This window comes from Arachis hypogaea, chromosome 4 (genome assembly GCF_003086295.3).
Source record: "Arachis hypogaea cultivar Tifrunner chromosome 4, arahy.Tifrunner.gnm2.J5K5, whole genome shotgun sequence".
Taxonomy (NCBI): Eukaryota; Viridiplantae; Streptophyta; class Magnoliopsida; order Fabales; family Fabaceae; genus Arachis; species Arachis hypogaea.
The window spans coordinates 126,856,192-126,868,420 of NC_092039.1; the positions used below are offsets into that span (position 1 = coordinate 126,856,192).

The 12,229-nt window shown below is 34.6% G+C and overlaps 2 protein-coding genes and 1 long non-coding RNA gene across 4 annotated transcripts; 1 reads left to right on the forward strand and 2 right to left on the reverse strand.

Moving 5' to 3' along the window:
* Nucleotides 1-356: 356 nt before the first annotated feature.
* Nucleotides 357-4,635, reverse strand: LOC112744808 (toMV resistance protein Tm-2(2)-like). Its single transcript, XM_072236245.1, has 2 exons — nt 3,413-4,635; nt 357-3,208 (listed from the first exon to the last, which is right to left on the reverse strand). The coding sequence occupies exons 1-2, from the start codon at nt 3,880-3,882 to the stop codon at nt 415-417; spliced, it is 3,264 nt and encodes a 1,087-aa protein (XP_072092346.1). The 5' UTR covers nt 3,883-4,635; the 3' UTR covers nt 357-414.
* Nucleotides 4,636-4,721: 86 nt separating this feature from the next.
* LOC112744809 (eukaryotic translation initiation factor 3 subunit H-like) lies at nt 4,722-8,094 on the forward strand. 2 transcript variants are annotated; one of them, XM_072236240.1, is made up of 12 exons: nt 4,722-5,103; nt 5,187-5,266; nt 5,708-5,824; nt 5,927-6,030; nt 6,265-6,331; nt 6,551-6,684; nt 6,766-6,814; nt 6,934-7,005; nt 7,091-7,192; nt 7,273-7,340; nt 7,473-7,625; nt 7,762-8,094. In XM_072236240.1, exons 1-12 carry the CDS (start codon nt 5,094-5,096, stop codon nt 7,817-7,819), a joined length of 1,014 nt encoding a protein of 337 aa, XP_072092341.1. In that variant the 5' UTR covers nt 4,722-5,093; the 3' UTR covers nt 7,820-8,094. The 2 variants fall into 2 exon arrangements, with proteins under 2 accessions (XP_072092341.1, XP_072092342.1); XM_072236241.1 differs by lacking the exon at nt 6,934-7,005 and having other exon boundaries at nt 4,753-5,103; nt 6,766-6,835; nt 7,058-7,192.
* A 336-nt stretch (nt 8,095-8,430) lies between these two features.
* LOC112744810 (uncharacterized) lies at nt 8,431-10,803 on the reverse strand. Its single transcript, XR_011881533.1, has 2 exons — nt 10,182-10,803; nt 8,431-9,882 (listed from the first exon to the last, which is right to left on the reverse strand). It is a non-coding gene; the product is annotated as an uncharacterized lncRNA (long non-coding RNA).
* Nucleotides 10,804-12,229: the final 1,426 nt, after the last annotated feature.

A 12,229-nucleotide genomic window follows, 5' to 3' on the forward strand; every position in this document is an offset into this window, starting at 1 on the left:
TTTTTAGTTTAATAATTTAATAATATATTTTTAATTTATATTTTTATATTTTCAAATATTAATAATTAATTACTAAAAATATTTAATAATTCTCTAATGTTTCTCATCATTTAATCATAAAATATGTGTCAATTTTGTTCTTATTTTTCATAGTACAAAATTTAAACTCATGAATAGATACAAAGTTATTATAAGAATATTGTAGTCATAATCACAAAATTAAACTACTTCATATTAAATTATTTATATAACAATAATTTTATTTATTATCATAAATATTAATAGAATAAGTCATTATTATTTTTTATTTGAAATTAAATAAAAATAAAATAAAAAATACTAATTCATTTAGATTTTAGAGTTTAATATTTTTTTTTATTAATTATTATTTACACACCAAAATAAGCTATTATATTATGAATTTGTGTCACTCATTTTCAACGTGTCTTTTAACATTCTCCTCCTGAGCCCAATGCCAATGGAATGTGATAGTTTGAGATCACAGTTATGATTTACCTTAACATCTTGCAAGCTGTTTCTCAATTCCTCAGAGGGATCAGTGACACGCACTTTCGCTAAGGTTGTCAAGGACCAGAGTTGTTCTGGAAGCTGACACAATCCAATACAGTCCCATATTAACAGATATCGAAGGCGAGGCATTGCACCTTTCTCTAAAGTCCAACTTTGGACTGGGACTTGCATCATTTTGAACACTTGAAGTTTAGGGAAATCCCCAGTGACACAATCAAGAGGGTCTGGAATGGTACCTCCTAATAGTTTCAAAACTTTGAGGTTGGGAAACTGTCCTAGAGCCTTCATGGAACTGCAGTCCATCTTACCAAACGCTCTCAAGGTAATCTTTGCAAGATTCAAAGGAAACCATTTTGCATGTATTGAAAGATTTGAAGGACAGCAGTTTAGTTTCAGCTTATGAAGACTGATCAGATGCTGCAAACTGAACAATAATTCATGCCACAAACTATGTTTCTCCCTTTCAGGATTTAACCATAAAGTCAACTTTTTCAAGTTGGAAAATCTTCCCTCCCTGAATAGGAATGCTGTTGGTGTATCAAAATCCACTCCACAGAGAATCTGAAGATTCCACATTATTGTTTTTGTTCTGCTATCGTCTCCATTCTCCTCTGTTGGTAGACTTGCACCATCTGAGGATAATATATAGACATGTCTTAATCGCTTGAGCTTCCAAAATTCTTTTGGAATGCAAGATGTTTGCCAACCTCTTGTATCCATCGTTTCTAAATTCGAAAGGCTCCATATACACTCAGGAGCTTCTGTTACTTCACTAGTTAAAGTAGTTATTGTTATTTTCAAGTACTTTAGGAAGATCATAGCCTGAAAATTACTGGGTATGCGTAGAAACCATGCTTGTCCTCCCAAATGTAGCACTTGAACTGATTGGAAGTATTTTAAAGAATCATGTGAAGAATCCTCTCCGGCAAAGAAGAACAAAGAACGAGTGCTTGATTGATTAGTTTTGATTGAGGACATGTAAGACACTTCACTGCACAACAAGGACAATCTATGAGGGTTGCTTAGAGTATGGATATTGGACCCAGTGCAAACCTCGAAAAAGTTATCAGCTTTGCTCAATATTATGCAGAGGTCACGGAAGAGATCATGGATTAGGCATTCTTTCACACCCCCATCACTCCTCTGTCTTGACACAAGTACCATGTTACGATCCACTAGCTCTTTTAAGTATTCCTCACCAACAACTTCTGGTTCTGGTGAATTTGGTAATCCACTTTCTTGCATGAAACCTTCAGCCATCCATAATTGGATTAGTTCTGTAGTAGGAATCTTAAAATCTTCAGGGTAGATACCAAGATATCGAAAGCATGGCTTCAGTTCTTCAGACAAGCTGTCATAGCTAAGTTTTAGTACATCCATGACTTTGGTCATGTCCCTGGTGAGATGCCAGTGGATGCACTCCTTAACTCTCTGCCATTCTCTTTCTGACCTTTTCTTCTTGGCAACAACCCCAGCAATGGCAACAATAGCAAGTGGCAAACCTCCACAACTTTCAACAATTGATCTACCAAGAGGTTCTAGATCAAAAGGGCACTCTTTACCCGGAAACACTTTCTTGCAAAACAGTTCCCAGCTTTCTCTTTTATCAAGGAGTGGAAGTTTGTAGGGTCTTGAGCTTGTATAATTTGCCACCTCTTCATTACGACTAGTTATTAAAATTTTGCTGCCATTGCTTTCTGGAAAGGCTGCTCTTAGATCGTCCCATACTTCAGGTTCCCACATATCATCAAGTACTATCAAGTACTTTCTCCCTTTCAGGTAATTGCTCACTATCTTCTTTAGATCCTCCATTTCTAAATTTTCATATGTAGATGTGGACTTCATCAAAGAGTGGAGGAGCCTCAACAATACTTCCCTTGGCTTGTAATCTTTGGAAACACGACTCCATCCGCGGCAAGGAAAGAAATCCTTGACCTCTTTGTTCTTATAGATCTTTTGAGCAAGAGTAGTCTTACCCGACCCACCCATGCCAATGATGGAGACGACATTATTGTTTGCATCATAAAGCTGCTCAATTACAAAGCTGAAGTCATCCATGAATCCCACTATATCTCCTTTGTCTGCATCATCTTCCTCAACCTGTCTACCAACAATGCAATGTCTCCTAATCTCAACACCAATATTTAACTCATGCTCGCGTAGCAGATTGTCATATCTTGTTGTTATAATGATCCTACTACCAGGACCAAACCAATCAATCCTTCCTGCTAATGAATTCAGTTGTTGGATTCTATCAACATCATCCAAAACTAGAACAACTCTTTTCTGGCCTAGTCTTTGTCTTATTTCAGAGGATCCTTTGAATGTGCTTCCAATCTTAGTCTTTACCTCCTCTCCCATCTCAGAAAGAAGAGTCTTTTGTAGATCTTCTAGGCCACCACTGTTTTCATTTGTTTTCTCACTGACATTAGAAAGAAAACTTCCAGCTACAAAGTGAGGCCTGATCTTGTTATAAAGCTCTGCAACAAATTTGCTTAGTTCACCATCTCCATGAATTCCCACCATAAAACTGGTAGCATGAGAATCAATCTCTAGAAGTGATTTTGCCTCTTCAAGTTCAGATTCAAATCCAAGTGGACGATCAACATAAAGAGGCAAGGGAGGAAGTCTTTTTGAGACCTCTTCAACAATCTTGTCAATAGTCTTACCCCATGGTCTGCACACAACATACATACACATTTTCTTTGTATTTTAATTTTCTCTTCTTCTATACAAATATATAAATTACTAATAAACAAGAGAATCACATCCTAAAATTGACAATCATAAGTAATTGAGAAATATCAGTCAGCTAAAGCATGTAAAAATATTTAAAAAGCTTTGTCTACAAATTAAAATAAAGTAACCAGTAAGTACTCACGTATTCTGATTACAGCGTTGACCATAAATCTTGCCTACTTGAGACAAAGCTGACTTCCATGATTCCAACTTGTGATTGTATCTTCCTTTTTCTTTATGAGCAGCCATGGCTTTTGCATATTCATTGAGCTGGTACTGCACATCTGATTTTTCCACATAGTAGTAAACCGGTAGCACCGGTCGCTTCCTTCCATTCTCTGAACACTCCATGATCTTGACGAGTTCATCAAGGCACCACTTGGAAGCTGGATACTCATCACACAGTATAAGAATTGACATCCTTGATCTTTCAATTGCTTCTAGAAGAGCACCTTCCAGCTCCTCGCCTATCCTCAGTTCCTCGCTATCTCTGAACGTCACTATTCTTTTATTGATCAAAGCATGATAGAGAGTGTCTATGAATCTGAGTCTTGTGTAGCCTCTAAAGCTCAGAAAAACGTCATACTTGAAATGTGATGATGAACCTGCCATGATAACAGTCTTTGCAAGCTTTTTAGTTGCAATATTCAAGAGTACTCAACAAAAGATAGGAAGGTTATAAGGTGTATCCGGCGTTCTAATTATTTTAACCGTTTATCTGAATTATAACAAATATATATAATATAAAAATTTTTTTAAATGTATCAAGAACACCAATATTCCAGTTTTAATAGTTGATTTCAATTAATATATATTATATATATTTTTTATAATTTAGATTAACGGATAAAACAATTGGACCGATATTTTTAATACATTTAAAACTTTTTCTATAATATATATTAATTAAAATCAACGGTTAAAACAGCTGGAACATTAATATTCCTAGGTATACGTGATAACATTCCCAAAAGATATAATATAAGAAGGTTATCAGGTGTACTGGAAACATCAGTGTTCCAATTGTTTTAACCGTTGATCTAAATTATAAAAAATATATATAATATATATTAATTAAAATCAACGGTTAAAACAACTGGAATACCGATGTTCTTAAGTACACCTGATAACTTTCCTATAATATAAGAGATTAGAAATAGAGATTGAGATTAGCAAATGATTATAGAATAGTATTGCTAGCTTTCATGATTGCTTTCGATTTTGTTTTTTGCATTATTTATTGGTCTTGGAGAGTCAACATAATATTTTACTTGCATTTTGTAGTCCTCTAATGGAACCGATAATCTGAACCCTTCATAAACAAATCAACGGTTAGAATAAAGAACGCAGCTTTGACGACACCGTATTATCACAATGCAGGAACACCTGAACATTCTCCTGCTAAAGTGGATCAAAAGTCAAAAGTCAAAACCCAGCACGAGGTGAGTTTTAAGTTTTAATGGAACCCAAAACCTTTGAGATGGGGAGGGGGAGAACGCGGTGTGAGCTATGGCTCATTGGCGGTTTATTTTTAGCTTTTGAGGATGATGTTAATCTTATCTTTTATCTTTTTATTTGGGCTTATTTGGGCTTACTAGTACCCAATAAAATTGTAGCTGAAGTATTTGAGCCCAATACAGAGGAAAAACAAAAACCTCGTCTCACTCGTCTCTTCTCTTCTCTTTGCTCCGGCGTTTAGGGTTTTCTTCGATCTCCCAACTCCCAAACGCTGAACGCCAAGAGATTCCTCCGCCACCTCGAACCACCGCAATCTCCTCCTTCCGATTCGTGTGCGCGTCGTGCTGAATTTCACCTTCACAAACATGGCTAACAGTAAACATTCTCAATTTTCTTTTTTTTTTATTCACATTATTACTAATTCACTGAACTCATCATTGGTAATTTGTGTTTTGTAGCTATGGCTAGGTCGTTCCTCCAAGTGGCTGCTACCGAGGAGGCTGCTCCGCCTCTCAGAGTCGTCCAGATGGAAGGGCTGGTAAGAGTTCTTACCAATTTTATCACTTTATTTGCTCAATCTGATTCACAGGCTCATATGCTAGATTCTCCATCAGCATGTTCAGGAATGACGAGATAGATTACCTTTACATGGGGCTTTGGAAGCTTCCGTTATTTGATATTCTGGGTCACTGTTTTATTTTCGCATTTAGTTTTCTACTAACGTGATGCATTTTAACTTCCATCTATGACATGGAATTTGGAAACTGCAACATTTAACTTGGTGACATTGATAGTTATAGGTATCATATTTTATGTTGCGTGTTGTGTGTAATGTTTAATGTACCCCTTTCCTATTTTTAAAATTGGATCATACATGGGTGGAAAGTTTGAGGCAGGGTCTCCTTTTCTGAGAAAATCTTCAATTAGTTTATTTGTCTATCTTTTTGAAGTGATTTTTTTTTGAAATTCTGTTGAACAGGTTATCCTGAAGATAATTAAGCATTGTAAGGACCACTCACCTTCTCTAGTCACTGGACAGCTTCTTGGGCTGGATGTTGGCAGTGTTCTTGAAGTTACTAACTGCTTTCCCTTTCCGGTATGTTACACTTTTTATTTTGTCTTCTTTTCAAATTCTCTTATCAATACCATTCTCCTCTTGCAATTATAAAATGCCTAATTTGGTTACTATAACTTGTAGATGAGGGAGGAGGATGAAGAAATTGAAGCTGATGGTGCAAATTACCAGCTTGAGATGATGAGGTGCCTGAGGGAGGTGAATGTTGACAACAATACCGTTGGATGGTATGTATGATGAAAAATACCACTTCACGTTTGACTAGAAAAGAGCAACTAGTAAGCTAAAAGTTAAATAAATTTTATATCTGTCGAAAACTGATATACGTTGCAAGGAAGACAAAAGAGAAATTACAAATTCCTATATTATAATAAAGTGTCCTTAAGAACTTTAGCCATAGTGCTAAACTGTTCTATGTTCTATAATGATTAATATAACACAAGATAACTCCATGAATTTAGGTACCAATCTACATTGCTTGGCTCATTTCAGACTGTGGAACTGATTGAAACCTTCATGAATTACCAGGTAATGGTTCATGAATTATTTATTCTTTTGGCATAATATCACTTATGATTGGGTTTCTTGGAGTACAAGTTATAGTTCTACGCTATTAAGGATGTGCAATGCCCACAGAGTTTGCTATTTGGTGTAAACTTTGTGAACTTTTACAAACCAGTCCAAACTATTCAACTCTTAATCAACTGAGGTATAGCTAATGAGCATACTCCTTCAAACTGTTTTCAGGAGAATATTAGACGCTGTGTTTGCATAATATATGATCCATCAAGGGCTGATCAAGGTGTCCTAGCCCTTAAGGCCTTGAAGCTTTCTGATGCATTCATGGAACTCTATCGCAGCAACAATTTCACTGGAGAAAAGTATGAATTGACTTCAATAATTGTTATTCTATTTAAATAGTTATATGTAAGTTCTTATTTATCATCATTCTTCTGAAATAGGTTGAGGGAGAAGAACTTATCATGGGTGGATATCTTTGAGGAAATACCTGTAAGCTCTATCAGCCTTACTGTAACGTTTGCATGAGCTTCATTGTAATGTTTGGATTTTATTTTTGTTAGCCAATTGATATTTAAGCTGATCTTGTTTACTATATTTTTGTATCTCAGATCAAAGTTTCAAATTCTGCCCTTATCAGTGCTTTTATGACAGAACTGGAACCTGATTCTCCGGTTACCCAGGTAATAACTATGATCTTCTTAAGAGGTTATTTTGGTTATTTTAAAAGTTTAGTTTATGTTATCAACTGCTGTTTTTCCATTGCAGTGTGATTATGATCGTCTTCAATTGTCAACCAGTTCATTAATGGAGAGGAACATGGAATTTTTGATTGAATGCATGGATGACTTGTCCCTAGAACAACAAAAGGTGATTCTAGGTTCTTATTCAGCACGATTCTTTATTTTAGGTTTGAAAACTAGATTTGACTGAAGTGTATTCTGTTTCAGTTCCAATTCTACTATAGGAGCTTGTCGCGTCAGCAGGCTCAACAGCAAGCTTGGCTTCAGAAGAGAAGGTGTGATTTGTTTTGTATTTATATTGGTGTTTAAGGCAGATGGACAACTTAAATGTTCTTTGGCAGTTGTAATAGTTTACTTTATCCATGTTGACTGTTGGTTCAGTATAAAATTTTGTTGTTGCATTATAGGGTGGAGAACATGTCACGTAAAGCTGCTGGAGAGGACCCTTTGCCTGAGGAAGATCCTTCAAACCCCATCTTCAAGCCACTCCCTGAACCATCACGGTTGGAGAGCTTCCTCATTACTAATCAAATTTCAAACTACTGCAACCAAATCAATGGGTATGTTAACACTATTTTTTAAAGACAACCATGGAACTTGATTAGTTTTTCAAATTTATGTGAAGCAAATTCACTATAGTTGTTTTAATGTTTATGTTTTTTTACATTATTATATCTTTGTTTGCATGTTTTGCAGGGTGTCAGGGCAGAGTTTTAACAGACTCTATTTGATGAAGGCTTTGCATGAGGAATGAAAGGCAAAAATTTTGTAGTTTATTCTTATGTGTGCTTCGATCCAATTTCTTTTCCATATAGGATGAGATTTTTGTGGCTTATTCGATAGTATATTAGAGAAGATCATGTTTTAAGGGGAATGTAATCGTTTTGTGTTTATTTATTGCTATGAGAACCCATCCAATTGTAAGCAGATATGTTAATTTTCTATATTTTATTATTTTTAGGATCCTTGATCTATAATGTGCGCTCGATTACTGAATGCAACATCAAGTTTGATTATGAGGGGCTAAAAGAAGTGGGTTGAATTTTAGCTATTTTTTCTGCTGAATATTACTTTTTTTCTTTCTCAAGGGAACTTAGGAGGTATTTTTACTTTTGTCTCGTCATTTTTGTCTCCTGAGAACAGAAACAGAAAAGTAGAGGGAAAGAAGAAATAGCACCTAGATATATTTTGGTTCAGCTATTAGGTGTAATGTAATTTATATCTAATTTTCATCACAACTACGATGGAATTTTAATATCTCTTTTTCAAGATTACAAACATCAATATTTTCTTAGGATCTACTCAATCCTATTAGGGACAAATCTAGATTTTAAACTCAATTTGAATTTGAATAGGACTCAAACCTAACTTTCAACAGCAAAGTATTAATCCAACTTGCAACGGAATCTCTACAGAATTATGACACAAAACATAAAGATGTACAAAGAATCTCTGAAACATCTTATGGTTTTTTCTCATTGTTTTAACTCACTGCCTTTCATCTCTCGTTGACTTTTTCTTACAAACCTCACACAATGAGACTCAGATAGATCCACACTGAGAAAAAGAAAATACAAAATAAACTACATGAAGGAAACGAACTCTAAAGTTTGGGTAGCGAAAAAGAAAATACAAAATAAACTACATGAAGGAAAAGAACTCTAAAGTTTGGGTAGCTATGAGAGTGAATTCTGTATTTTTCACTTATTCTCCTTGCCTTCAACCATTGGCCGTTCACCCTTAATACAGAAGGGTGAAGCTTCCAAGGTTGAAACAAGTTCAACTCTCACACTTTCTTCTTCTCCAACATCTGAGTAGCAATGGCTCAACAGAGAGGAGGGAGAGGACCGAGGCTATTGCATGCATGCTCACCTCTTCTCTCTCATCCTTTTTCTTCAAGCTTCTTCAATCTTGACCATTGAACTTGACTTTGACCCCAAGTTTTAATTCTGAGCGTTGATTTGCTTCTGACCCAAGATGGCTTCATGTTCTCCATTGTTGCTTCTTCCATGCTTGAGACCTTGAAGCTTTTTTCTTTGATCCTTGGTGAAGCACAAAGGGGAAAGAAACTTTTTGTGGTGCTTGACCGAGAGGTCTAGCTACTGGATTGTAGCCTTCTTTACTTTGCTTTGATTTGGCAAAAACGTTTTTCCCATCATCCATAATCTAACCTCTGAGCATTCCATTTCCTTCTTTCTTCTTCTTTGATGAATGAATGATTTGACCGAAGCAACAGAGAGGAGAGAGAAGAGAGAATAGCTTTTGGTGGAAGTCTCAATAAAATCAAATTGAGTTGAAACTTGGAAAAAATGTGTTACTTGAACCAAAGGAGTAGGTAACCGAAGAATGCTTGGTCCATTTCCTTCTTTTCTTTTATTTTGGATTAAGGATATGTTTGGACCAAAAGTAGTGTTGACTTGGACTTTGCATTTATTTCTTGGGCCAGTTGGTTTTACTACCCTTCTAAAGTTTAGCCACATGATTTGAAATAAATTTGTATTAGGCTAAACTTGTTTAATGGTCAAACTGTGCTTGCAATAACTGGACGAGAAAAATTTTCTTTCCTACACACAAACCAAATTCATCAAACAAACAATTGGAAACAATTTATTAATCACTTAATAATACTTTTAATAATATTTGTTCATCATATTAATTTAATATTAGTTTTTCAAACTCAACAATCTCCCCCTTAATGACAAACATTATTATAATGAATTGAAAACATTAGGATAGAATACTTTCCTTTGAAGATTCGCAGATTTCTCCCCCTTTGTTATGTTCAATATGCTCCCCTCAATATGTGCTTTGATTATCCTGTTTGTACCAAAATATTCATAGAAACAATGCCTATATACAAGCTCTAAAAAAATTCTTAAGAGATGATGAAGAATTTTCAAGACATGAAATCTTTAAAAAATAGAGTCAGATTTTTACAAGTGAATGCACATAAAACCAATTAAAGTTTGTTTTAAAATCAATCCCTTTGTCAGATAATGCATCGAGATCAATAACAAAGGAAGAACAGAGATTACGGATTGCAAGGACTTGTGTATGAAACTCATAGGCCGCACAAGATATAAAACAGTAAGGGTCAAAGTGAGAATGAGTTTTACCATATTTCTATTTGAAGTCCAGAGACTCCAGATTAGGGGGCTCCCTTGTATTTTGAAGAATAGAGCGTTTTGGACCTCGAGAAGGATGATGACTAGGAGCAGAATGGCCAGTGGGGTGAGGAGCTGAGCGGCAAGAAGGAGGTGACGGTGGGGCTTCCTCTTCCTTTGCACTTTTACCATGGGAAGATGCTGCCTTCTTTTGAGCCGAAGACCCCTTTTGGTGAACAACCTTCCTTGCCATGTATTCAGATGATGGTGAAGAATGAGAAAAAGAGGAGTGTGAGTAACTGTGGTTGCTTGGAATGAGGAGGATTTTTGGAAGGAATGTATACTCCGGTGCTTCTTCTTGTAGCAATCTTCTTCCTCATATTTGAGAGAAAAGAATGGAGAAGGGAAGATAAAGAGTGCGTCGAAGGTGGGAAGTGGGAGAGAGAGGTTAGGAGTAAAGGGGGTCATTAATGCAATGAACAAACCTTTTCTTTTAAAGCAAAATCATTAATGAAAATGGTTTTCAAAAAATAATTTAAATATTTAAAACCATGAAAACTAAAAAGATAAGTCGTGAGGAATGATGAAAGTTTAAAACTGACATGACTTGGAATGGAATGAAGTGATTGCTCATAAAAATTTTAAAAATAAAAGAAATTTATGATTTAAAATAATGAGCCCTATCATGTGAACCTGATTTGTCTTACATAGGCCCAATGGTGGGTACTGCGCTCTGGGTTCTAAGACACAAATTTCCATGTTTCAATTCAGAAATTAATCTGGGCTTTGTATAGGCCTTCTTTTGAAGAATTCATTATTTGTCCAATTTTATCTCCCTGTTACCTACGAGACAAAATAACACAGAGACCAGAAAAACATCAATCAATCAACAAACTCAAACGCAGTCATTCCCAATTCAGTTCTCAGCTTGCAAAATCTTTCTTCACACAATGACTTAGTGAAAATGTCAGCCAATTATTCTTTAGATTTTACAAATTGAATATCAATAGTTTCTTTTTGCATATGTTCTCTAATGAAATGATATCTCACTTCAATGTGCTTAGTTCTTGAGTGTAACACAGAATTTTTTGAAATATTTATAGCACTCATATTATCACGAAATAAGGGAATACTATTAAGAAATGAACTGAAATTACTTAAAAAATAAAAAATTTGGTCAATACTTATCAACAGCATCAGGTGAACCTCAATTAACATACAAATGAACCGAAATTACTTCAGTTTTGAACAACCAGTAAAAAAGACTCAATCATCAATAAAAACACATACAATTTATTTTTGGATCCAAATGAACCTCAATTAAACTAAGAAATGAACCGAAATTACTTAAGAAATAAAAAATTTAGTCAATACTTATCAGCAGTATTAAGTGAACCTCAATTAATTCACAAATAAACCGAAATTAGTTTAATTTTAAACAAGTAGTCCAAAAGACTCAATCATCAACAAAAATACATCGAATTCATTTCTGAATCCAAATGAACCTCAATTAAAAAGAAGAAAAGAAAAAACTCAGCAACAACAGCAACAATAAAAAAATGACGATTGAGAGAGAATACGCGAAGAAGAGGAAGGAAGGCGAAGAAGGAGGAGGCAGGTGAAGAAGAAGAAGAAGGAGGAGGAATGCAAAGACGAAGAAGGAGGAAAGCGAAAAAGAAGGAATGCAAAGACAAAGAATGATATGTTATTAAAGCGCACGTGTGTATATTAATAGTACAAACTAGGTATCCTTTAAAAATGGTACAATATTCCGCCTTTTATTACAATAATTTCAAAAAAGTAAAACAAACACAATTAAAAATTATGAATAGATTTAGTGTCTTTTTAAAATTAAAATACACATTTAAAATGCAAACTAAATAAAACTGAAATTTAAAATTTAAATTTTAAATTTCTGTTTCAGATTTAATATATTTAATTATTAATATATTATAATTTTTTTTGGTGACTAATATATTATAATTTAAATACATATCTAAAAATCAAATTATTCAAAATTCAAAATTTTGATTCTAAAATTCTAAAATAAATCTTAAACC

Coding starts and splice junctions, on each gene's coding strand:
- LOC112744809 (XM_072236240.1), top strand. Junction 6,685..6,765: donor AACAATTTCACTGGAGAAAA/GTATGAATTGAC, acceptor CTTCTGAAATAG/GTTGAGGGAGAAGAACTTAT. Junction 7,193..7,272: donor TGTCCCTAGAACAACAAAAG/GTGATTCTAGGT, acceptor ATTCTGTTTCAG/TTCCAATTCTACTATAGGAG.
- LOC112744808 (XM_072236245.1), bottom strand. CDS start 3,882: ATGGCAGGTTCATCATCACATTTCAAGTATGACGTTTTTCTGAGCTTT. Junction 3,209..3,412: donor CAACGCTGTAATCAGAATAC/GTGAGTACTTAC, acceptor TGTTGTGTGCAG/ACCATGGGGTAAGACTATTG.